The sequence below is a fragment of the Lampetra fluviatilis genome, chromosome 14, assembly GCF_964198595.1.
Source record: "Lampetra fluviatilis chromosome 14, kcLamFluv1.1, whole genome shotgun sequence".
NCBI classification, from domain to species: domain Eukaryota; kingdom Metazoa; phylum Chordata; class Hyperoartia; order Petromyzontiformes; family Petromyzontidae; genus Lampetra; species Lampetra fluviatilis.
In genome coordinates this window covers 1,639,760-1,665,901 of record NC_136288.1, presented here as the reverse complement: position 1 = coordinate 1,665,901, position 26,142 = coordinate 1,639,760, and the positions used below count along the sequence as shown (strand labels likewise).

General features: G+C 47.5%; 2 protein-coding genes across 2 annotated transcripts in view; one reads left to right on the top strand and one right to left on the bottom strand.

Moving 5' to 3' along the window:
- Positions 1-26,142, bottom strand: part of LOC144935771 (disks large-associated protein 2-like) — a 96,180-nt gene that overhangs the window by 319 nt on the left and 69,719 nt on the right. Inside the window, exons 2-5 of the mRNA XM_078862512.1 lie at positions 20,096-21,300; positions 16,323-16,528; positions 14,009-14,153; positions 1,394-1,622 (exon numbers count right to left, since the gene is read on the bottom strand). Coding sequence (XP_078718638.1) covers positions 1,394-1,622; positions 14,009-14,153; positions 16,323-16,528; positions 20,096-21,256 — 1,741 coding nt within the window. The 5' untranslated portion in view covers positions 21,257-21,300. The remainder of the gene's footprint in view (positions 1-1,393; positions 1,623-14,008; positions 14,154-16,322; positions 16,529-20,095; positions 21,301-26,142) is intronic.
- The window catches only part of LOC144935788 (trypsin-like), a 294,562-nt gene continuing 293,518 nt past the window's right edge, over positions 25,099-26,142 (top strand). Inside the window, exon 1 of the mRNA XM_078862538.1 lies at positions 25,099-25,127. The gene's annotated coding sequence lies outside the window, so the exon portion shown is untranslated. The remainder of the gene's footprint in view (positions 25,128-26,142) is intronic.

Below are 26,142 nucleotides of genomic sequence, written 5' to 3'. Positions count from 1 at the left end.
GCTCTCATTTTATATTTGCACAGTTTTTTTATTTACGCGTGTTTTCGTGTATGATCGTTAAATACCCCGTTAGTTGTGCGATATTCCTTAAGGTCCCGGTACTCGTTCTTTACGATGTTAATGTTTTTGTCTTCGTTTTTTTCATTTCTGTGCTCAAGTAACACGAATCGCACCTTGTGAAACAGCCGGGCAATTGGCTAAATGGGATAATCCGTGCAACAATTAAAATTACTCAAACAACTCTACTAACATGTAAACAGGCATGGTTTAGTACAGCTTGAGACTGAAGCTTATTTAATTGAAACATATATACTTACGTCACGGTGAGGCGTAAACATCGCTGTAATGAGTCACTATGATGTCATTCCCATACATTTAAAGAATGCTTCAAGGCTTTGACATCACCAGGGCACTACAAAGGAGTGAGCACCTGAGCCTGATTTAAAAAAAAATCATTACAATGGGATAAAAGTGCAGCCCTTCAAATTACCCGTGCCACTGTTGGCAGAAGGACCTCTGCTATGGGGAGTTCTAGATAGCCTCGAGTGAGCTATTTATGATATTGGCCTACTCTTCCACGTACATTTCAAGGGTGTCGAATAGCCAGAGAGACGTAGCATATGCATCTATAAGTGCTCTTTGTTATTTCGGGGGTTTTGTTATTCTTTGACTACTCCATAGTTTTTAATTGAGGAACCTCACAGAAAACAGACTCTGTATAATCAAGCGGAGGTTTGAAATATATCCAACGAACAAAAAACACGTATATGTTGTGTGGCTTTTCTCTCGGCTTTTCGGTCATACTCAATAAAGGATATCCCGTGTCATCAAAGGGCCCTTGAGACCCAGCAATTTAATTTTTCTTCTGGATGATGATTCAAGGTCACGCAGGGACGCCCACAGAACCCATGTCTGGGATTTCTTCAGTGGTGTAGCTATTGAGTGAGTAGGCAATGTAACTGTATGGGGGCCCACAGGCCAAAAGGTATCCAATCACCAGGCTATGAAGAGGACATAAATTGGGCTGTGATAAGGGAGGGTCCATTTCATTTCTTGCACCAGGGGCCATGCAAACCAAAATCAGTATATTTATTTATACTGGAGGAATCCGATGAGCTATACAGCACTTTGTCACTGATGTCCAGTCGGGGTGGCTCAGAACGTTACAACAACAAGTCACTGGGTCCTGCTCCAGCTGAAATGTAGCTCCTGTGACCTCACCAAAATCCGCAAGCGCTTATAAGCCAGCCAGCCACATGGCATCTCCATGTCACCCATTTACAGCCTCCACGTTCGGGCCATTTAAAAAACCACGTCCGTTTTGGCTCCCCCCCCTCTCCACCGCTCGACACGAAAGCCCCCCCCTCCTGCCCCTCCCACCGCGGACACTCACGCGTGCTGGGCCGCGGTACGCCGCTGCGCGGTGCCGGCACGGGGGGCGTGCAGGAGGAGGCGGAGGGACGCGAGAGCAGCAGGCAGTCGCCCTCCTGCACGAAGCCCGCCTGGATCGCGCGCAGGTAGCTGTGGCTGCGCGTGCGGAAGCAGCCCGGCAGGTCCAGCGCCTCCACCGCCTGCGACTCGTACGCGGAGTCGCGCAGAGAGCCGTACTGCCCGTTCATGTCCTGCCGGGCAACAGGGAGCGGGGGGGGGGGTGAGATAATGTACGTAACGGTGCGTTGGGCTTCTTTCGCGCCGTATGTAACCGCGCTAATCGTGGGTGCAGGGGGAAAGGACAACAAACTAAACACAAAAAGCAGTTGTAAAGACATTATTTGTCAATTCTGATATTGGAAGGGAGAGCGTTCCAGACGGCCGCAGAAGAGCATCTGAACGCACGCGATGCAGTGACCGTCTTTGTTCGATTGCCTGCCAAAAGCACGCTGCGAGGATGACTGGAGTTCGCATGATGGTTTATGCATGTTGAACTTCTTTCGCACCATACGTAGCCAACCGCGCTAATCTCCCTTTAACATATGTTAAAGGAAGATAGGAAGAACTCAATAGCAGTCATTTACAGCCCTTTGTCAATCCACTGTTGGATCAAGGACTCCCCATACTGTGTACGTCATGGGGTTGTTTGACCGTACTTCGCCATGCTGGTCAGTGAGGCTTTTTGAAACAGGAGGGGACCCACAGCCTTTTCAGATATCACTCGCCGCGGGCGTTAACTGTGGCCAGGCATCAGAACCAGGTCACTGCGTTCATTTTGTGAATCGCTCTTCCACCACTCCACACAAAAGGCAGATATTTATATTCCAACAAAAAAGGTGACAGCAATTATCTTGTAGATACATACCTCGGCGGTGTGTGCGAGGCTATCCAGAATGACTATGAGACTTCGTTAAAAAACAAATAAGAACAAGTCATGGCCAACCTCTCCGGCACAGCACGCTTGCTAGGCTACTTCCTGCTCATGAACAAAGTTCAAAGTCGTGTTGGGCAGCTCAGTCCACACAGCCCATGTACTAACATTCATTTCTCATCAATACGATAACAGATGTGAGTTTTTTTTATGGATTGGTTTTTATCTTTATGCATATCATAGTATTGGATTGTATTTTTTTTAATGGATGTTGATCCCTTTGTTCATTTGTCTTTATGTAGATACTGCCACATATTTAACTATGAATGTGAATAGCCTTAAACAAACTTCTCATGAAAATGACCACACGAGCAAATCCATCGTATTCGATTGCAATGCGCGGAGATCTCGTCAGATCTCCGAAGCCAAGCAGGGTTGAGTGAGGTTAGTACTCGGATGGGAGACGAACAATGAATACATAACGAGGAGGTGCTGTAGGCGGAAGGGGCTGCAAGGTGGCTAGGGTCTGAATTGAATCCATCTGTGTGGAACTTTTAGCGTTATCCATTCAAATGCATGAGTTTTATTCAGGCACTTAGTTTCCTCCCATCTGTCCAAAACACGCACATTTTAGCACGTAGGGAATTTGCTGCCACTCGTAATATACTCGTGGAATTGACCGACATCCTAATACGGGGTCCTCCTGAAATAAATAAAAGAAAGGTTTAAGAATCAGTAAGACTTTTTTAGGTAAAGGAAATTAACATTCATTTGTACTGACAATGTTTTTGCCTTGACGTCATCATCATGCAGTCCGTCCCCAAGGACGATGACCTCTCTTGCATCGGGAGTCGGTAATCTTTCATCATCTTACGTGGTTGTTGCGTTTGATTCCTGTGAGTTCGCCTGTGACAAGCATGACCAGCGTTTTGAACGTCACACCTTTCCGCTTAGATCACATGCACAGTGAGCTGAGGGTAACTCCTGAGCTTCAGATGCCTTGATGTGATTGATCACATACTCCCACACTTCCGATTAGCACAGTTGGCTATGTACGGTCCAAAACAAGTTTAACATCCATCCATACCAAGAGAGAGTACAGTATCACTATACAATACAATGTGTATGTGCAATGCAGGATGATGTATATGCAGGAAGATGTCTTTAACAGTTAAAGAATAACAAGAATCCTTGCATGCTTGGCATGTCAAGAGTCAAGACGGCATCGGCCATTCTTGCACACACTCTGCACACATGCTTGTGATAGCCACCGGCTCAAATATAACGTCTGAATGCAGTCACGTCTCAAGATGCCTTCTCACAAGACTCTCACTTGGAGCGAAAACAGGTGCTGCTTTTAGGAGACAAATACAAGCCCATTTCTGGTAGTCTATTTTCATGGCCTTTGAATGAAGAACATTCACATATGTGGGTTGCCTCTATGCAATAAGGAATTGTCTAAACATCCCAAAGCTTGATCCGCATGAAAACTAGGATTTCCCGGATAGATAAATAATGTCGTACCAAACAGGCAACGCTTGCTCCTCTCTTAGTGTTGTATTTTTGTTGTTGGATGGCAGGAAGAAACAAAACTATTGTGACCGGTTTGGGAAATGAACGAGGTTGGGGAGACGGAAATGGGCACGTGGTTGAGTTCAGAGGTTTTACAGTAAAATAGAGGTTGGGGCACAAAATGGGGTCTGCAGCGGAGAGAATGTCATCCCGAGGGCAAAATTGTCTAAAATAGCAAAACACTGCAGGCATTCAGAGTAAAGTCCCCCACATCGGCGGTGGGTTTGAGGTATGATGCCTGCTGTCACTGGACGTACACCGCCCGCCCTCTATAGTCACGCAGTATCCTGGACGCGGCCATTGTGCAACGTGCCAGAGATGGGATGACCGTTCCGGATGAGGGCAGCTGCCCGTACCTGGTGGTGGTGGAGGTGGTCTCGCGCGCGCGTGTCTCATTCAAAGTTGAACAACGATTGATTTACGTGGGGGAAATCAATTTCGGGCTCCACCGCTCTTCATACCGATCGTCAAAGTTGGCCTCGTGAAAGCAGGCGAATGAACAAAAAATTACAAATAAATGTTGTCCCATCTCACCTCATCTTGGAAGCTAAGCAGGTTCCGAGCCCTGATTTACCTTGCCGTAGGGCTGTCTGGGATATACGGCGGACAGCGGAGGGCAGTGAAACTAAAATCCATTGTTATACTGTACGCCTATGCTCCTTTGTCGATGTTTCCCACCTTTGTACATGCCACACTGAACCGGCATGGTGAAGTATGGTCAAATAACACCGATAACCTGCATGGTGTGGACAGGCTCGCATCCAGCAATGGAATGAGGAAAGGGCGATACGTGTCCACATGAAACAAGAAGCTAAAGATAAATTAATACTGGTAGGAACCTCCTGGTTACACCAGCCCACAGGGGATTATTGTGTCCGTCGTGCAAGAAGGGGCTGGGTGGGGCTGGGTGGGGAGGGGAGGGTGGGGAGGGGCTGGGTGGGGGGTGGGAGGGGTGGGGCTGGGTGGGGAGGGGCTGGTCACCCCGTGGTGCTCATATAAAACTCAAAGTTTAACCTACTCACGCCAGCTTGTGCCCACCCTCACAGTCGAGCATATTTGCGGAATACACCACGCCGCCGTTGACCCTGGCCATTGACCGAGCAACCCAACATTCCTACCAGCTCCCTCCGCAGGAATGTGTTTGAAATTATTCCTATGGCAGGGTGGCGCAGGGTGGCGCAGGGTGGCGCAGGGTGGCGCAGGGTGGCGCAGGGTGGCGCAGGGTGGCGCAGGGTGGCGCAGGGTGGCGCAGGGTGGCGCAGGGAGGCGCAGTACTCACACTTGTGCTTTACAGCAAGAAAGCCCCGAGTTCAATTCCCAACTCGGGTGCCTGTGTGGAATTTGTATGTTCTCCCCTTGCTCTGCATGGGTTTCCTCCAGCTCCTCTGGTTTTTTCCCCCCATAGATAACCCCCCCCCCCCCCATACAATATAATTGGAATTGGCCAAATATTCCAATGATGAAAAACTACCTGAAAATTACTCAATTAGGGTTAGGCACAGCAACATCGCCCCCTACTGTGAAAACTTGGTAGGACCCTCCTGAAATTCAACATCTCTGACATTGTCTGGGGATGGAGGGGGGGTGTACAAATGGCAGCAGGAGCACCTCTGAGGCAGAGTTTTTTCCAGTGAAATTCATAGTGTGCAGTTAGCAGACACATGGGAAATACACTGTCGCGGGCCTTTCCATTCACTTATTGACACTGATATGCAAGCGCTCCCCTTTGCAGTTGCCCGTCGATGCATGGCAAAGTTAAGCAACCGTTATGCAAGTGACATCCCGCAAGAAGGAACGCAGGTTTTCCTTTTAAAATCAGCTGTGCATAGCTCACAAGAAGATGACAGCAGCCTGATGCACACCAAGAAATTCATGGTTTCTTGCACCTCAGCTAACATGTGGCTGACCTGGAGCTGAGCTTGAAAATATTGTAATTGCCCACCTTCAACAGAGCAGAGCAGTAGTGCACGTAACAGTGCACCAATGTATTGATTAAAAAAAAAAATTCATTCTCACAAGACATGCATTGAATTATGCATGTGAAAATTGATTATAGATGATTCATGGTACTAATTATTGTGATAAGAATAATCTGTGCTGGTCACTTGGGCTGTTTGGCTACGCTTGAACTCGCTGGTTCGTGCTGGTCAGTAAAATAATTGAGGGTGGGGGGTTTTCCAGGACCAGTTCAGATCGGACTCACCACTTGCGTCAGCTGTGGCGGGCAATCAAACTCCGGTTCATAGTTAATTGCGCTAAATCACTGCACTCCCATCCTACCTGGTTCACATTACATCTAAATAGCATGCAACATTTACATTTAGGCAAAGGGTGCAAACAAAATTGGACAAATTCGCATAAAAAAGGACAAACAATTCTAACTAGATGGTAAAAAATGTGACAAACAAAGAATCGATTTAACATCAAAAATGTAATCACTATCCTGACAATGCATCAAATCTCTGGAGGGGTGAATGTATGTTGTTGCCGACTTTCTTTTGTGCCGTACATAGCCAAGGAGGTGCAGGGGAAGGACAACAAACTAAACACAAAAAAGCAGTTCGAAAGAAATGAATTTTCAATCGAGGTTTCAAATAGTTATCTGCTTACAGAGCACTTGTTCAAGTCAAGTGTTCCTGTGCAATGATCACGCACGTAATTAAACGTCAGATGCTGCATCGGAAAGAGCTTTCAAGATTTGCAGAAAAAGAAAGTTCCGTGCATTTATTTCAGCTTGTGTTGTGTAGAATTGTGAGATGGTGCTGCATTTGTAGTCAACTGACTTGAGTCGACTAGAAAGCAATGGGGATTTGAGATAATGACTTACAATTTTGAGTATCACGTTGTAATTGGCAGAGGTGTCGTGGGAATACTATTGAAATAAAAATTTGAAGACTTTCATGGTGAATTGCTAAACTGGGCAATTATCAGGTTTGAGTGACACAATGCCATGCAATTAATTCCTGCTATTTATATTTATCAATAACATATTGTTGCAATGATACAAAAATCTTAAGCTTTCATAAATGGGAATGCAATTGACACTTGTCATTTTGCAACATAGCTTCCACCAACTTCTATGCACTTGCCCCAACATGGAACCAGGACCAGCTTCCCTTCACAGTATAAGTAACGGGCGTCATTTAAATAATTGTTCCATTTCAAATGGCATTCTGTTCACAAGCATCATGTTTAAAATGTTGCCCACACAAGCTATCTTTAAAAAGGGCTGGACATATGAAAATGTGTAAGGGTGTCGTACCTAGCATCGTCCGCGCAAATGGTGAAATGGCCTCTGAGCTTCTCAGGCTGGTGTGTGCTCTCGCATTGCCGCATTGGGCGAGAACTACCATGTGAACATCTGGATGCACTTGCCGATTATGGACATTCGATTCATGTACGCCTCGAAGAAATGCATACGTGTAAACATTTATATGAGGCGATACAAGTTATGGAATAAGAAGACATCAGTGGAGCGAAGCGCGGGGAAGCCCTCCGCGGGAGCTATAATAATAATCATTTACACTTATAAAGCGCGTTTCACCCAGAGGGCTAAAAGCAAGCAAGTAAATAACTGACACAATTCAGTTTAACACGTAGGCTTTCGCGACCAATATTGTTCATAATCAACGATTTTTGGGTTTAGATCGCGTTATTTATAAATGTGTCGTAACCCTCCACCACCCGACACGGCCAATCAGTAAAAAAAGGTGTCACGTTGACAAAAGACAAATAGTTCACTGCTTTAGCCCACCGGTGTGTTGAAGCGTGGAACCACAACATTTACAATTCTGGCGAATTGCCCGATGATGCTGGATGCAATTACCAGCGAAACGTCGTACTCAAATTGTAAATGTTGTGGTTCCACGCTTCAACACACCGGTGGGCTAAAGCAGTGAACTATTTGTCTTTTGTCAACGTGACACTTTTTTTACTGATTGGCCGTGTCGGGTGGTGGAGGGTTACGACACATTTATAAATAACGCGATCTAAACCCAAAAATCGTTGATTATGAACTGACACAATTATAAAATCTAATATAAGCACGCAAGGCTCATGATTTAACCACAGGTACAAATACCTCCCCACACTCCCAAAACACATAGCCAAATTAATCAGACGAAAGGGCCTTTAAGTAAAAACATTTCTTAAGGCGGGATTTAAATAAACCGAGGGACTCAACATATCCAATATTCGATGGAAGTGAATTTCACAGCTTGGAGGCAACACGGGAAAAGGCCCCCAGGTCACATACTGAATGTGGCCGTAGGCCGCGGAAATTCTAGTGTTAGAAATATCAGAGGCATTATTCATGGAACCAGTCGTAATTGGATTAAGTGGATTGTCAGTAATGGCCAAACCAACAGTGACAGGCGGGCCTGGGTGGGCAATGTGTTCCCCCACAATAAGCCAGTGTCCTGCATACCGAAAATCTCAATCGTGATGCAGAAGTATTTCTTGCTTAATTTTGGCTCCATTTGTTGCATCTGTTTAAATCGTGTCCACCTGCTCCATCCCATCTGGCTTTAAAACTAGTCATGACCACGAAAATGTCCACGCTTACGAACTCTTAATGAGCGATAAAAATAAAGTGTTTACATTAACCCCCCCCCCCTAATGTGTGCAGATACTACTGACTATTGTATGTAGGGTGTGTATGTATATATGCCTACAAAATAAATGATGGGGGGGGGCGGAGTGAACATTTTTTTGGGGGAGGTTGGCAATTGTTGCAAAGCTGCTGGATCAAAATTTGACCCCCACTTTGTATAACTTTTTGATTCGAGCCTTCTGAAAGTTGATGGACAAACGGACACACTGAACGCCGTGCTTTTAAAATAGATTTCGCTATGAGTGTCATGTATGAGATGAAGTATCCATCCTCTGAGAAGTGCAATGCCATGTTAGAGTGACTCACGGAAGCACATTTTGAAATAACTATTTAGGAATCCTTTAAAATGACTTCATATCCATACACAAGAGGGAAATGCACTTTGCCACATTACCTGCTACAGAGGGGAATGTGTTTGTGACATGGTAGTCGAACCAATGTGTTCCACGTTCAGAGCTGAAATTGAGCAAAATTAAGTGCAATTAAATGTTGTGTTTTGTGTAGTTATTTGGCGATTGGGTTGAGACCCCCAATTCACTAAATATGAGAACCCAATGAAATCACAGGTGGCTTAAAGCTGGATTCAAACACAGGCTCCCAGCAGTTGCTGGCTCAGTGCTTTGATCCCAGAGACATCTGGCAATCGCAACAACTCAGTTTTGTTGTTGTTTTTAATTACAGATTTTGATTGTAAGCCCCAAATATTTGGACGAATAATTTTTAGAGGAGGCGAATATATTTTGTGTCTTGGAACTGCGCTTTGACTGCACCATAGCAGCTAGATTCTTATCGCATGGGACTGAAGATGCAAATAAAAAAGATGAGTAAGCTTGAAGAAAAAAGCCATCTTCCTGGATGAATCAACACAGACTAATTTTGTTTTATAATTGCAACGCCTGTGCATGGTGAGCAGACACTGCTGGTGCTTTAAATAGCCTCAAACTCCGGATGTAATTTGCAGTTGATATGCTGTTAAGATGAGCAAGCAACACATTTTAACAACCTTGCTAGAGTCCCTGCAAATGCCATTCTTGAGCTGTGAGTTATATACGTGCCATATAATTAGACTCCCGCTCGCAGTTACACGCGTTCAGAAGATTAAATTACCCAGTGCCATGTGGGAATTAAAGTAAAAAAAAAATCACGTATAAAAGGAACATGAAAGGCTGTAATGCCATTTCAGTGTGAACATGCACAAGCCCAGAAAGCCAGACTTTTCATCAGCCCATGTACATTCAATGTATTGCCTGCTTGTCAGACAACAGGATGTTCTCCCGTGCGCGAAGCGTTGTAGCTCGTAACTTTTGAAATCCCAAATGAAACGCCAAACAATGAAGTGGGAAAAACGCTGAGTTGCTGCACATGGACATGGAAATGGCAGGGGGCTCCGTGACGTGAGCACTCGTTGTGACGCGCGCGACGGAGCAGTTTTCTACCAGCAGCGCGTGCAAGAACGAGACGGAGAGGTGCCGTCGGACCTGGTTGCTATGCGGCGTGTCAGATGCCAGCGTCGTGACATTGCACCATAAGTTATATTTGCGCGTGACCCTCAAACTCGGTAATACCTCGCCCAAAGTATGTATGTTTGTCTGTTGAACTTCTTTCGAACTGTACGTAGCCTACCACACTAATCGAACGTGCGGGGGAAGGGCAACAAGCTAAACACAAAAAGCAGTTTGAAAGAAATGAGATTTCAATCTCGGTTTAAAAGTGCATAGCTCCAGTAGCTTCCTAATATTGGAAGAGGAAGAGATTTCCAGAAGCGCATCTGAAAGCGCGCAATGCGGTAACCTTCTTTATTTGAGAGCTATTCGCTGTGAGGATAGCCGGAGTTAGTATGATGGTTTATGTCCCTTGACGAGATCAGCGAGGTGTTGGGATTCATTTGTGGCAAGCACTTTGCGTGTTATGAGTGCGACCTCATGATGTACAGTGAGGGAAAAAAGTATTTGATCCCCTGCTGATTTTGTAGTTTTGCCCACTGACAAAGAAATGATCAGTCTATAATTTTAATGGTAGGTTTATTTGAACAGTGAGGGACAGAATAACAACAACAAAATCCAGAAAAACGCATGTCAAAAATGTTATAAATTGATTTGCATTTTAATGAGGGAAATAAGTATTTGACCCCTCTGCAAAACATGACTTAGTACTTTGTGGCAAACCCCTTGTTGGCAATCACAGAGGTCAGACGTTTCTTGTAGTTGGCCACCAGGTTTGCACACATCTCAGGAGGGATTTTGTCCCACTCCTCTTTGCAGATCTTCTCCAAGTCATTAAGGTTTCGAGGCTGACGTTTGGCAACTTGAACCTTCAGCTCCCTCCACAGTTTTCTATGGGATTAAGGTCTGGAGACTGGCTAGGCCACTCCAGGACCTTAATGTGCTTCTTCTTGAGCCACTCCTTTGTTGCCTAGGCCGTGTGTTTTGGGTCATTGTCATTCTGGAATACACATCCACGACCCATTTTCAATGCCCTGGCTGAGGGAAGGAGGTTCTCACCCAAAATTTGACGGTACATGGCCCGGTCCATCGTCCATTTGATGCGGTGAAGTTGTCCTGTTCCCTTAGCAGAAAAACACCCCCAAAGCATAATGTTTCCACCTCCATGTTTGACGGTGGGGATGGTGTTCTTGGGGTCATAGGCAGCATTCCTCATCCTCCAAACACGGCGAGTTGAGTTGATACCAAAGAGCTCCATTTTGGTCTCATCTGACCACAACACTTTCACCCAGTTGTCCTCTGAATCATTCAGATGTTCATTGGCAAACTTCAGACGGGCATGTATATGTGCTTTTTTGAGCAGGGGGACCTTGCGGGCGCTTCAGGATTTCAGTCCTTCACGGCGTAATGTGTTACCAACTGTTTTCTTGGTGACTATGGTCCCAGCTGCCTTGAGATCATTGACAAGATCCTCCCGTGTAGTTCTGGGCCGATTCCTCACCGTTCTCATGATCATTGCAAATCCACGAGGTGAGATCTTGCATGGAGCCCCAGGCCGAGGGAGATCGACAGTTCTTTTGTGTTTCTTCCATTTGCGAATAATCGCACCAACTGTTGTCACCTTCTCACCAAGCTGCTTGGCGATGGTCTTGTAGCCCATTCCAGCCTTGTGTGAGTCTACAATTTTGCCCCTGACATCCTTGGAGAGCTCTTTGGTCTTGGCCATGGTGGAGAGTTAGGAATCTGATTGATTGATTGCTTCTGTGAACAGGTGTCTTTTATACAGGTAACAAGCTGAGATTAGGAGCACTCCCTTTAAGAGTGTGCTTCTAATCTCAGCTCGTTACCTGTATAAAAGACACCTGGAGCCAGAAATCTTTTTGATTGAGAGGGGGTCAAATACTTATTTCCCTCATTAAAATGCAAATCAATTTATAACATTTTTGACATGCGTTTTTCTGGATTTTGTTGTTGTTATTCTGTCTCTCACTGTTCAAATAAACCTACCATAAAAATTATAGACTGATCATTTCTTTGTCAGTGGGCAAACGTACAAAATCAGCAGGGGATCAAATACTTTTTCCCCTCACTCTATTTGCTCGGCAACTGGAAGCCAACGCAGTTTGCCGAGCACTGGACGGACATGGTCGAATCTTGCAGTACCCATCACGACACGTGCCAGAGATGGGGGTTACGTTCCTGGAAAATGCCATGTTTGGACAAAACCATGTTCGACAAATATTAGAGCTTATGTGAAAAATCGGGTTGGGTTCCTGGGTCCGAAATGATCACCGCTCCCTCTTTGTTTAACTTTTATTTTTCCCCCGGTTGGTATCACACGCACTAAAAAAATATATTCAAGTGAAACTAAAAACGTCTATTTCAGTAACGATGAATGGTGGGGGGGGTTAGATGGGGCTGGTGACGCATGGAGCGAGACCACGTGAGAGTGTTGGGGAGGGTAAATAGTGATGAGATATCCATGCGCTGCGTCTACTGTAACCGTACAGGCATATGGCGCACGACTTGTTGCCGCGGAGATGAGAATCTTGGCAGCGTCAAACCACGTCCAGCCGAAACTTCACCCCCCTTGTTCCAGAGAACAGACCTCAAGTAACCAGTGTATAGCCAAAACGTCAACCCCAGGTTCCAGAAAACACATGTTGAGTAAATCGCGTATAGCCGAAACACGCGTTCTGATAAAACAGCGTTAGGCAAAGGTATGACTGTATTTATTAACTTTTCTCAGTCCCGAAGCGAGCGCGTGACACCACGTCCTTGCGAGCGGCTGCTCTTGCGTCACAGCTGCTGCTGCTGTTGTGTGACACTTCTGTACTTAAATGGTCACTCCCCAAAACATTTAAAGGTCTGTAATAGAGTGTTTTAAAAATAGATTGCGTGAATATAACTAATTGGTAAGGAAGATTTCTGCATAACTCTGGCTGTCGCCTGATGAGGCTGGTTGCAATTGCCAGCGAAACGTACTTAAATTGTAACCTTACCAATTCTGTTGGATGGTGGCGGGTTTAACGACAGATTTATATTCAAGTAATCTAATCAAAAAAACCTCGATGGATAATATTAGTTGTGAAAGCCGACGTGTTAATCTAAAGGTCTTCTGTTGCCTAGTGTAAAACGTGAAGGTCGCGATTACTTGTTCACGTCAGTGTTGATGAAAGGGCCTCCACTAGAGAGGGTATTTTGTACGTATGCACGTTGAACTTCTTTCGCACCGTACGTAGCCAACCGCGCTAATCGGAGGTGCGAGCGGGCGGGGGGGAAACAAACTAAACACACGGAAGGTTTCCTCTTCCATGCTGGGCAGGTTTCTTGGTGGAGTGTGGTACGTGACAACAACTAAGATTGGAGTTACGTTTATAACATCACCGCTGATATTCTTCCTCTTTTGCATGGCGTTACATGGCATCCGTGCTAGATGAGTGTAATTCCACTTGTTCCGCGGGAATACTCATGTCGCATTGGGGCAGTCATCAGCCTGATGGTTTGCACCTCACTGCAATTGCAGTTTGGTGTGTCCCTGATAAACTGCTGCTATTCATTAAATAAGATCCTTATCAGCCTACGTCTTGCGATGCTTTGTATTGAACTGCTTTCATTATTATTTCAAACGTTTACTAATCAATGGCCTCATTAAGAGAAGACCACCTTTAAAATCGATGAACCAACCATCACGCCAAATGGGTGGCTCTTTGAGATACTTAAACACCTTTCTTAATGCTTCTCTATGTGCATTATAAAATAACCTGAACCCTGCAAATGGACTCTATGGTAATTGACATGAGCATAGACGATAAACAGTCGACATTACATGTGATTTGCTCAGGCAGTCTTGCTTGTAAAACCCCAGACTGTAAGCCTCGTAAAAGCTTTATATGATTCCCCAAAACATTGTCGTCAATTGGCGTGCACCTTGCTGGGCGTGATAAACGGCGAGCCCCCAGTTGTAATTAACCTGTGGCATTAAACAGCTCATCTCTGCGAATGTCCCAATGAGAACGACAGGTTAGTAATGATAACAATAATACAATGACAACGACGGCGTTGGGTGCCTGCGCTCACTTGGCTGTGGTACGACGGCTGACTCAGCCTGCTTCTTTCGTAACCTCTGCTGCGTGGGGCCAGCTTGGGTGAAGAGAGGAGGCTGGAGGGATCCAGGCTGTCAAGACTCCGGTTCAGCGAGGCCTCGCTCACCGCACGCAGGTAGCTGTTGAGAGACGGCGGCAAGGAAAAACGACGCTCAGCTCGATCGACAGCGGTAGTTCTCAACCTGGTCCCCATGCTCTCAACCCCAGCGCCATAACCACAAACAAAAACTACGAATGTCTATTTGCTATGAAGCTATTTTTATTTTACCAGGTAAGGCCCACCGAGCTATATAGCTCTTTGCAAAAGCGATCTGCTCACAAAGGATAGCTCAACAAAGTGGCTTATCATGTGAAACCTTATAGCAACCAAATACTCTGAATGCTTATTGATTATAAATGTGGAGGGAAAAACCGGAGGACCCGGAGAAAAATCCACACGACAACAGGGAGAACATGTAAACTCCAAATATATATGCATCAGGGTCGGGATCGAACCCACGACCTCCTGCATACCAGGCAAGGGAGTTAACATCTCGCCACCACCGCGCCCCTGGTTACTCAGGCGATAATACAGAGAGGTCACACGTCCACACCTCAAGTCAATATGGCGGTAGTAAGGCATTCTATTCATGTGGATGTATCAGTGTGCTATGTATTCGTGAGGCATTTACTTGATGCTGTGCAGTGGTGTGATTGTCACCGCAACTTGGCGCCGACGTGGCCCCGCGTACATTTAAAATGTTCCCTGCACGCTATCCATGCCGCAACGTGTGCGACCCACCAAGTTGGACCAAGAGCGGGCCCAGGATGGGTTAATATACTCCTGGAAGCCTAGATACGCGATGCGATTTCCGTGGGATCGATTTGGGTGCAATCGGATTGCGCTGTGGTGTATCCCATTGATCCCAAGCAATCGTCCAAAGTGCAATGCTGTGCAGCAGCGTTTAATGCAATTGAGTGCAAAACTACGGCAAGGATTGGTGTGAGTCAGGATAATTAGCGAGAGGAGGCTGAAAATGGAGGACCCGTCAGGAGGGTCCCATAATGTGTGCTGTGTCAGCTATGGTTTATAAGACGGCATCCGAATGGTTCGACTTCTTCAGCAATGTCACGGTTGTATCTACGGCCGGTCTCCTGGCGATTGAGCGCTTAGTTCGAGTGATGCGGCTGTCACTTTTTGAACACGTCGTCCGTCTTGATGCGCAAACTCCAGGAAATTGCGCACTTCAGTCAGTGGTCGACGTTCGAAGTGGACTTGAGACCTTCAGAGGGAATGGCGCCATTCCTGTGGTCACCATCCCCCCCGATAGTCCACCCCCCCCCCCCGTGATACGTGGATCAAACAAATCGCTCGCTACGCTGGTGCATGGCAACAAGAAGCAGTTTAAATGCGAACGCCATCGCAAGAGGTCACACGTTTGGCGCGACGGTTCTTTGCTGACCGTGCGCGATTAATGAACAAATAATAGAGGAGGCTTCAAGCACAGAACTGTCTGGATCAGGGAATGGGTCCTGAACCGTGCCACGTTTGGAGCGGATTATGGTCTGATTGCGTGGCCCCACTTGGGGAAATGCAGACAGTGACCGCAGATTTCTACGCGTGGATACCAGTGCCTCTTCGCACTGGTCGCTCGCCGGTCATGTATGCGGACACGCGACTTTCTCACTGATGGGATGTATTTTTATTGCTAAAGGTGCAGTCCTGCAATTGCTTGCTCACACTCCCGCTGACCAAAGGGCCTCCACTAGAGGGAGCTCTGGAGAGCCCCTCTAAGAATAATTTTATTGCTAATCGTGCCCAATTGCAAAATGTAAAACTATCTAAAACTAAACAATTTTTATTTTATTTTACCAGGTAAGGCCCACTGAACTTTATCGTTTTTTTTCAGAAGTGGGGGTGGTGGGGGGGGGGAGCAAGCAGGCCGAGGGGGCTGAGGTGAATGACGCGCTCGTCACGTGTGATGTCAGTCAGCCAACAACTCAAACACAGTGTCACCAACTGGTTTTGGCTAGATTATTTGACGTGAGACATTAGCGGCTCGGCTCGGCTCCCGTGATGCGTGGAGCTGGCTCAGCACGGCACTCGGCGTGGCCCGGTCGTACACACGTACGACTTTCACACCGTACGTAGCCAACTCTCCGTACGTAGTCAACTCTGCTAATCGGAGGCGCAATATGGTGGGAAAAAAGCAACACGGGCGAAACGTACGACATCTTCCGCTCTCTCAAACGACCCAGACGTGGTACGCTCGCTCTCTCTCAGTCTCTCAGGCGAGAGTTGCCGATACCTCTGGCTCTGGCCGACGGGCGGGCGATCGCTTGACGGGCGGCGGTAGCTCGCCTGAAAGTGGCGGTGCGGCGACTGCCTGGGACTCGCGTCCGAGTCGGAGCCCTCCTCATCGCCGATGGCCTTCATGTAGCTGCCGCTTCGCATCCTGCGGCAGGGGATCTCGGTCCTGCCCACGAGCGGGTAGCCCCACTCGGCCTTGGGCACCTGTGCGTGGCGGGAGACAGCCCCCGTAGCGCGACCTTGTTTAGCAGTGGGACAAAAGGTGTAAAGCTCGTTTCTTTTTTGTGTGTTGCCCTTCTCCTGCGCACCTCCGATTCGCATGGTGGGCTACATACGGTGCGAAAGAAGTCCAACGTACGTTCACTCAGTCACTTGGAGCAATTTGCCTCATTATCACTTTCGTATCACTGCTTCCATGGTTACAATTTCTAAGAACAGAACCTCATAGCCGTAGTGGGGCATCTCTACACGAATCACCCTGCAAATATAAATGTCAATTATAGTCTAAAATGTGTGGAGATTATTGGTTGGGATGTGATGCAAAATATATCGGATATAATGAGCCTGAATTATTATGGCATGTTTTAAGGACACTTTAAAAAAATGATAAGTAAGCATCGTGCTCTGTCATGTAGCCATGGAAATATACAGCGTAGTGTACTACATTGCAACAGTTGCGACAGCGACAGAATTGCAAGCAGTTCAATACTTTTCATTCTTTATTTTCTCACTGATCATTTGTAGATTTAAGATGATGTCGGCTCAACACTGCCCATTTTGGTCGTCACCAACCCTTTGAGTGAGCCTCGTGCTTGACGAGTGTTTGTGCTGCTATGTGCCCTGACAGGATACCCAAGGCGCGAGAAGATATTAATAGTGTCAAAGAGGTAATTAAAATACAAATTTACCACTCGAAGTCAAGAAATGTGGAATAACTAAAAAAACTAATTAAGAATTGCAGCTGGAAAACTTTCGGAAGAAATGTTTGGCAAGATATTTACGATGGAATACAAAAGTGCAAACAATAATGACACACAAGCTTAGGCAGCAACCATTGTCTGTATGTACGTGGAAGTTCTTTTGCACCGTACGTCGCTAACCATGCTAATCGATTCCTAACTCGGGCAAATTTCTACATGGAGTGTGTATGATCTCACCCTGTTTTGCACGAGTTTCAACAGGGTTCTCTGGATTCCTCCCATAGATAAAAAAAATCGTACAATGTAACGAACTAGTAATGGCCAAGTATCTCTATGCTGAAAATGTACCCGCAAATTTTTCAATTAAAAAATATCAACATAGTGCCCCCTACTGCGAAAACTTGACAGTACCCTTCCGTAAATAAAGACTTGAAACTAAAAACACTTTTTTATTTTACCAGGTAATGTCCACTGAACTGTATAGCTCTTTTTTCAGAAGCGACCCACGACCTTCTGTATACCATGCGAGGTAGTTAACATCTCACCACCATGACTCAGTGAGAAACATGAGTGTGAAACGTTACCGGAGTACCTAACATTTTAAGGCCGTTTTGAAATGTTTTACATCTTTTGTGAAGATATATTAGTTAGAAACGTTTAAGTGACTAACGAGGGAATACTGTATATCTTCGGCATTTGGGCCCGGGTGCTTTTAATGTGACGTTTGACATAGAGCGACCATGTAGCTTAACCCAGGAAGTAAATATGGATCATTGTGTTGGCTAGGTAAAAAACCTACACTTCAAGTGAGCATGTTCATTGTTGACAAGAGTCGTATTCATCCTTGGCCATATGCTTCACGATCCATTATGCGGCCAGTCGAGTACATAGGATGCGGGCACGTGAACCAAGGGTGAAGCGAACGAGACCTGTCCGTAAATACGCAGAACTAACGGACTTATCCGTCGAATCTCGCAGTTTACCTGTCGGACAAAAAAAAAGCCACGCATCACCTGCTTTCATTTATGATCCGCTCAACCGTGGCTTACGCTGTCGGGTTCTCACAAGTGAAACACAAGGAACTGGGTTGGCAATTGGTATCAGGAAGTGTTAAAGTCTTTCTTTAGAGTTAAAGTCTTTCTTTAGAGTTAAAGTCTTTCTTTAACTCTTCTTGATGGATTCAAGTCTTGTTAGTGCACGACGGATTTTTTTCTGAGACGTTCACAAGAGTTGTCTCTTATGGGGGTAAAAAATGAAAGCCCTTATAGCAAACATTTAACTACGTTGGGTCAGTAAAGTTTACTGATCACTGCGGAGCAGGTGGATTTTGTTTCAAATTTCTATTAAACTGCAAATCCCCCCAAAAATGCAGAAGTCTAAATTTTAATCCTAAAATTACTTTTCTGTTACCAGTGGTGACCTGCATTGTGTGATCCAAGGGTGAATGATGTAGGGCATCTGCAATGCACCAATATACTGCATTACGTAATAATCATCACGTATTACATCATATTGGGTCTAACTCGACAGGGGTCCTTAATCAGACACGTCTGGCAGTTTCACCTGCATTGGGTTCAAGCAAGCCTGATACTGCTGATGAGACGCCGTATGTCAAAACCGGTCCAGAGGATTTTGCTTGCATTGAACCAGTGCTGATGAAATAATGCCCTCTCAGAAGGCTGTGTGTATGATTGACGGGATGTGTAAAACATTTATATTTTTTCAAGTGTACATTTTAATACAGGAGTGTAGTTGTACGCAAACTGAAGGGGGAGGACCACAATGGGCAATTCCTAATCACCTAGGCGCTGTGTGCAAAGGTGCTGTGTAATTAGAGTTGCCAAGCAGAAATTGCCTGCTTGCTGGCCTTGTCATTGGTACCCTTGGAGACAGCCTCGGATCTCACGTAAGCCACCGCAATAACACTGCCATCTGCCGACGACTTTCAGGAAATTGTCAGCTATTACCAAGTGACGGGCGGTGGGGGGGGGGGGACATTTGCCCCAATTGCAATGACCACGATTGAAATAAGCGTGCCATCTGCTGCTGCTGCACAAAGAACCATCAACAACCTTTACACTCCGTTGTGGAGCCTTCGGTGTGTCTTGAAGGGAACAACGCACGTTTCATTTCAGAAGAGACCCATTTTTTTGGAAAGATACGCGTTCCGTTCGTTCACAGTAGAGGACATCCTCTTTGGGAACTTTTCGCCAATCTTCTTGGAGGCATCTGGCAGTTAATTAGTGACACCAGTACAGTACACCAGTAAAGTACGGCTAACCCCACTCCCCCCAATCTGGTGATGTCAGGTTTAATAATTTCATCAAAATTTCATCTAAAGTGTATCCAAATACGCTTTGCGAAATAAATCCACGGATTTTTAATTTGTTCACGTGACCCCAAGGAGCACACGATGTTCCATTACAAGTGGGTTCACGCGGAGTCCCGTGGAAACATCTTCAGTGAACAAAAATTAATAACGACGGAAGACAAGACCGACAAAACGACGATTGCCATTAATCCAGTGGGGACTGACTTGAGCCACGGGGGACATTTTTTGCTAACGTCACGCTCCCAAAGACACGAAGCACTTAGGGCTCTCGGGCATGTTATAGGATCGTACCATGCGCATTGTTGCGTTCGCGCGAAGTCCGATGTTTCGCTCTGCATGCTGGGAACTGGACGAAGCTCCCGGCACGTGGCGCGGAACGTCCGGCCGCCACGCCGAACGACAACAAAAACTCAGCGGGGCGAGAACGACGGAGCAGCAGCGACAGAGAGACGGCGGCAACGGCACAACCGCGACGAACCTACGCGGCGGCACGCAGGGCCCGCGCGACGCCGCCTTCACCTGCAGGAACTGGTACATGCGGTCGAAGGAGGCCGGCCGCGTGTCGGCGCGGTGCAGCGTCCGCTGGGATGCCGCGAGCGGGTCGCGGTAGGCGTCGCGCGCCTGGCTCACCGTCATCGTGGACCAGGCGCCGCGCCGGAGCGTCCGCCCGCCGTCGGGCTCGGTGCCGCCGGAGCACGCGGCGCACTTCACGTCGCCGATGCTCTTGGAGGGCCGCAACGGGAACTCGTGGAAGGAGGGCCGCTCGCGGCAGCGGCGGCCCGACACGCTCGGCGCGTTGCACACGCTGTCCGCGTCGAGGTTGTCGTCCGAGCTCCACCAGCCCGAGAGGCTGCCCTTCAGGCGCGACTCCTTGCGCTCCCTGCTCTTGCTGCGCCGGCTCTGCTTCAGCGACGAGGAAGACAGCGTCGCCTGGTGGTACAGCTGCTGCTGAAGTTGCAGCTGCAGCTGCTGCTGCTGTTGTTGCTGCTGCAGTTGGAAGTGCTGTTGCTGCTGCAGAAGTTGGTGGTGGTGATATTGCTGGTCGTCCATCAATCCGGCCGTGCTGCGGCTGTCGCTCTTGCTCAGGCTCTTGCCTGCGGCGGCGGACGCCTCCATGGAGTGCGACTTTGCGAAGAGCCGCTGTACCGAGTGCACGAGGTGGCGGATGCGCCCGGGGCTCTCGCTGTTGGCGCGCTGGTACTGGAGCGTGCAGAAGCCGTCGCGGCCCGGAGGCAGCTGCCGCTCCAGCTGGTCCAGCAGCCCTGGAGGCAGGCGCGCCACCCGCCCGCTCGCCACCGCCGCGTGCTGGTGCGGGTGCTGGTAGGTGGCAACGGCCAGCGCGGGCGGGAAGTCGTCGACGCCGTCGAATTGCGTGCCATAGTGCGAGCGCGGAAACGTGCCGCCGCCGGGTGCCGCCTCGGCGCACTCGGCCTGCGCGGGGGCGCCGCGGAGGCTGTAGCGGTGGTAGGGCGCCTCGCCCGCCGGGTGACGCTCGGCGTGGTGCGCCAGCGAGTAGGCCTGCCGCGTCAACGCGGGGGGCGGCCCCGCGCGCTCGTACGGCGGGTCCGGCGGGCTGAGCCGTGGGTACGAGTGCTGGCGCGGGGGCACGGCGTCGTGCTGGCGCTCGAAGCCGTCGGCGACGAGGCTGTGGTGCGATCGCCCGCCCGACAGGCCCTTCATCTCGCCCGCGGGGTTCGCTGCGTGCCGTGCGCGCGAGGAGCCGCCTGGGTTTTTTGCGCGCACGTCGGCAGCGGCAGGGGCGACAGGAAACGGACGCGGAGTTAGAAAGTCGGTGCTGCGCTCGTCGACGTGCTGCGCTGCTCACAATTAGCAAGCCGTCGCAGAGCTTTAATGAACATCTGGCGAGCTTTTTACTTCAGCGGGGAAGTGTCAACACAAATCTGACGGGGCTTCAGACATCCGCCCGTTTCGTTTATGCTTTGCTCTTGGGATTCACACGACAGAGAATAGAAGCATTTAAGGTTGTTCACGTAAATGCAAAGTTTGGAAGAGTGTGGCTTATTAAATGAGTGGACCGAGAGCATAATGTCTCTTGTTGACAGGCAATGGCATCTACCACAACGTGCTAATGCTGTCACGGCTGTTAATAGACTGCACAGGCGAACAGCACTAATTGATGGGACACGAACGTGGCGGCAAGTAAATATTTACAGCTATTGTGAGACCACGCGCTGACACGCATTTAAAAGCCCACATAGCGTTTAGCATCTTGACGACGTCCGCATACCAATGCTGCACCACTCCACGTAGGTTGCTATTCAGGACACAGATGCAGGCTCCTGAATCAGTATGATTGTGTCAAGGAATATTTTTTTTAAAGCAGATTTGCTTGGGCTCTACTCCTGCACTCTTAACCCAAAAGAGGCATCAATGCATGGGATGTAGAGATGAGGTTTTTTTTTTTGAAGCCAAAGGCCAGCAGATGGCAGGCTCCAACCTCACCCAGCACAATGTGACTACCAACACCTGTTTATAGGACCGATTAATAGCAAAAAGCAGCAAGAAGCAGAAGCTGTAATGCAATGTTTGCTCTATCGTGGGAGTATGGTATTGCTGACGAGTAACGTCGATTTGAAATGAAGCCAACGATGGCAGCCTGGAAACGTATTTTGTGAAGCGGGAGAGACAAAATACAATGCAGGACCCTTTGGCAGTGCCAATTTCGGGGCTTTCCTGCAATGCAGTCATTAAAAATAACCCCACACACGCAAAAAAAAGTCCTCATAGGATTAAGGTGGAAACTGCAAAAGCCGATTCCTTTTAAAACATTTCTCGCTTTTTTGCAGAATCCACAGCCAATTGCATTGTGGGGCAGGAAAGTGTGAGGCTGTGAGCCTGAGCACCACTCTCCCCCATACCCTATTGGGTATTTCCACCCAATTGTTATATGTACTGACCCAGTATGTCCTTAGATACAAACAGCATGTTGTCACATCCTGTTCATCATCTGTTAAGCAAATTACAGATTCTCATTACCACTGGGAAACAGGGTTGCCACCTGTCCTGGTTTTCCCAGAATCATCCTCTTTGTGAGACAGCTGCTGTCATGGGAAATATGTTCTCGCAGGACATTAACGTCCCAGCTTTTGTCAGCTGTGTAATAATATAGCGCTCAAGACGATGCATTTACATGTCGTTCTCCACTCATCTGGAATTGACAGATACTCCTCTTTCCATGATATATCCCACGTGTTTTTTTCTTATACCGTGGAGGTGGCAACCCGACTGGCAAGTGAGCCGGCTTGGTTTACGAACTGGGTAAGGCCTGGCCCCGATTGCCATAGCAGCCTTGCCATGCCACGCCAGTACTAACCAGGCCACAGGGCTCACTTTCCCAAGGGACCTGTATACTTTAAACTATAAAACTAAATTATTTTTAATTGACCAAAGTAAGGCCCACTGAGCCATATCGCTCTATTTCAGAAGCGACCTGGCCACAAATGATAGCCCAATGAAGTTACTTATCACGTGGAAATTTATAGCAGCCAAATACTCTAAAAGCACGTTTTTAAATGTGGAGGGGAAAACCCGTGGACCCGGAGAAAAATCCACGCAACCACGGGGGGACGGACATGCAAACGCCAAATATACAGCAGCAGGTGTCAGGGTCGGGATTGAACCCACAACCTCCTGCATACCAGGCGAGGTAGTTAACATCTCGCCACCGTGGTGCGCTATTTAATGTGCAACCACGCCTGGGCCCACGGGCTGGACTAAGAAGATGGGGAAAATTGGACAGGGGGGGTCACACATTTAAATCTCTGCACCAGGGCCATTTGCAACCACGCTACACCACTGGGTGGAACTTCCACAATCCAGTATTGACACGCAACAACCACCACCACACACGACTTCTCACCAAGGGTACTTGAGAAGTAGCAGTGTTTAGACTGATCCTAGCTGAGATATATTCCATCTGTTATTGGGACTGAATAATACAATTAGGGATGTGGCCCCCAACTAGATGACCTTGAGAATGTGTTCACAGGTTTTCTAAATATTCTCTGGGGGATTCTTTATTGAGGGGGAGTTTGGAGCAAAATTACTCCTTGAAGTACAGAATAACCCCCACTGCTGTTTAACAAAGCTAATTGCCAAACGCGTGGCTTTTGCAGGGCTCTGTGGGGAATGCAGATAAAGCCTATGGTGCATTCAATGCTTACTCTTTAAAATAAGTCAAAGGATGAAGAATTGAATGAATAATGAAGCGGTGATCGATCATACAAATCCTTTATTTAGAACCTGGCAATAGCACTAACATAGAGTGCACATTTTGCAAGGGGAATCTACATGTTAATAATGCAGGAAACCGCAGACAGGGGCGCCATAGTGGTGAAATGTTAACTACCTCGCCTGGTATACAGGAGGTCATGGGTTCGATGTTGACCCTGACGCCTGCTGTATATTTGGAGTTTGCGTGTTCTCCATATGGTCGCGTGGATTTTTCTCTAGTTTTATCCTCCACATTTAGAACACATGCTATAAATTTCCACGTGATAAGCCACTTCATTGGGCTATGATTTTGCCAAGTTGCTTCTGAAAAAAGAGCCATATAGTTCATTGGGCCTTACCTGGTAAAATAAAAGTAAATAACATATATAGTTTTAATATACAACAATAGCCTAAACAATGAAAGTAATGACAGCCACAGAGAGGACATCGCAGTAGCATAGTTAACGAGCGTCACTGGCAGTGGGACTGCACCAGGGCTGGAGAGGGCCCAGGGCACCTGGCTACAAATTGTGGGCCGGGGGATATCGGGACAGGGAGCCGCATTTAATTCCTTGCACCAGGGTGCACGCCATCCACTGTCAATGTTGATGCTGCTGTCGTTTTAAAAAAAAACATTTATAAGTTGCTTTTTTGGCACCGGCAGGGTCATCAGTTGCGTAGCTATCGAGTCTGCAGGCGGTGGAACTGCACTGGGGCCTTTGAGCTGGAGGGACCCAGGCACCGGGCTACAAAGAATGGAGGGAAGACATTGGACAGAGATAGGGCCAGGCACCCGCCCCTCCCCACCATTTCATTTTTTGTACGAGAAGCCATGCCGACAATGCGACAATGCCACCCATGCTACGGCAGTTGGCACATCGTGAATACAATTGTAATGGATGCCGAGAGGTGCACCCTATTAGGAAATAAATATTAATACACACATGTATATAGATACACACTCACCGGGTCGAACGGCTCCCCGTGAGTTTAAATAGTGCGCTCGACTCTCAATGGCGAGGAGCTGTCACGGGGGAGGGGGCGGGGCGTAGGGTCTTGAATGTGGAAGCCATTCAAATTGGATTGGTCATCGGGGAAAGCTAAATGGAAATGAGGGGTTGGTTGGGAGACCGTTATAGGAGACATGAAGGGGGATTGGTGGAGAGTCATGGAAAGTTCCAGAAAGGATGGGGAAGGGAATAAAAGGTAGGGATAGAAGGGGGGGGGTGATTCTCTGATGTGTGACGTGCTCTGCAGAAGACGTAATCAAAATGAAGTTCAAGTCTCACCCGGGCTGATCTCCTTTACACAATTATTGGTATGGTGCTTCATGAAATGCATACTTGTCGGCGTTAATACCATGGGAATTCTGCAGATAATTTGCATGAATAGCCATGAAATAACAAATGAGCCGTCATTAGATGCTGTCTTGAGTTGGCTTAATAAGAAATGGGCTTTGCGCGTTCCATTCCTGCATGTGTCATATCGGATTATGTACCCTGTGTGCAGCACTGCATAGCGTACGTAGCTTGGCCGGCAGAATTGGCTTCAGCCTGGCCTCGTCGGCATGAGTGCATTAGTGAAAGGACTGGAACAGTGGGGGAGCAATGGCCTTACAATGATGGGCAAAGTATGGTGTGGGTAGCAGGCTTCACATTCACAGCAGCCTCGTGGGGCATTCATTTACACAGGTTAGGAATTGCGAACTTTTTTCGTTTAATTGGAGACGAATCGCTGGGCGAGTTGAGCAAGCGGCGAGTCAAATTTCACCGCCTGGAGAGTGGGTGCTAATGACTCTGCAGAGGTACGGTCCAAACCAAGCATTTCGATCAATCGCAGGAGTATGGGATGTTGTAGCTCTCGTGTTATAAATGTGACATCAAATGGGCACGAGCGCCGGACTGGCAGTGGCTGCTGCAGCCCTTGCAATCTGGGACTGTCAGTGTTGTCTGCTTGCTGAGCCTGCACTGCTGCTTGCAAATGAGGGCTATCACTTTTTTTTAGTATCACCTTTGAGGCCTCACCCCCCACACGTGTCAGTTCTTACCGAACTGCCTTTGGAAGCTGGCTGCGATGCTTCTAGATGGCCTGCGCCGTTTTCCCTTTGAAAACGCGTTCCAAGTCAGCCTCTGCACAGAAATGTATTTTTTTAAATGAATTCTAGACAATTCGAAAAGGGGGTAGCCAATGCATTTTGCAATTTTCGACAGCGCTTTAGATTTGTGTTGGGCAGAGCACGTGGATTAAAGGGGATATTAACCTTATGGCGGGACCCCGGGGTCCCATAAGCCCCCAGCTCTCGCATAAACATTATATTCTAATGTAAACAACAA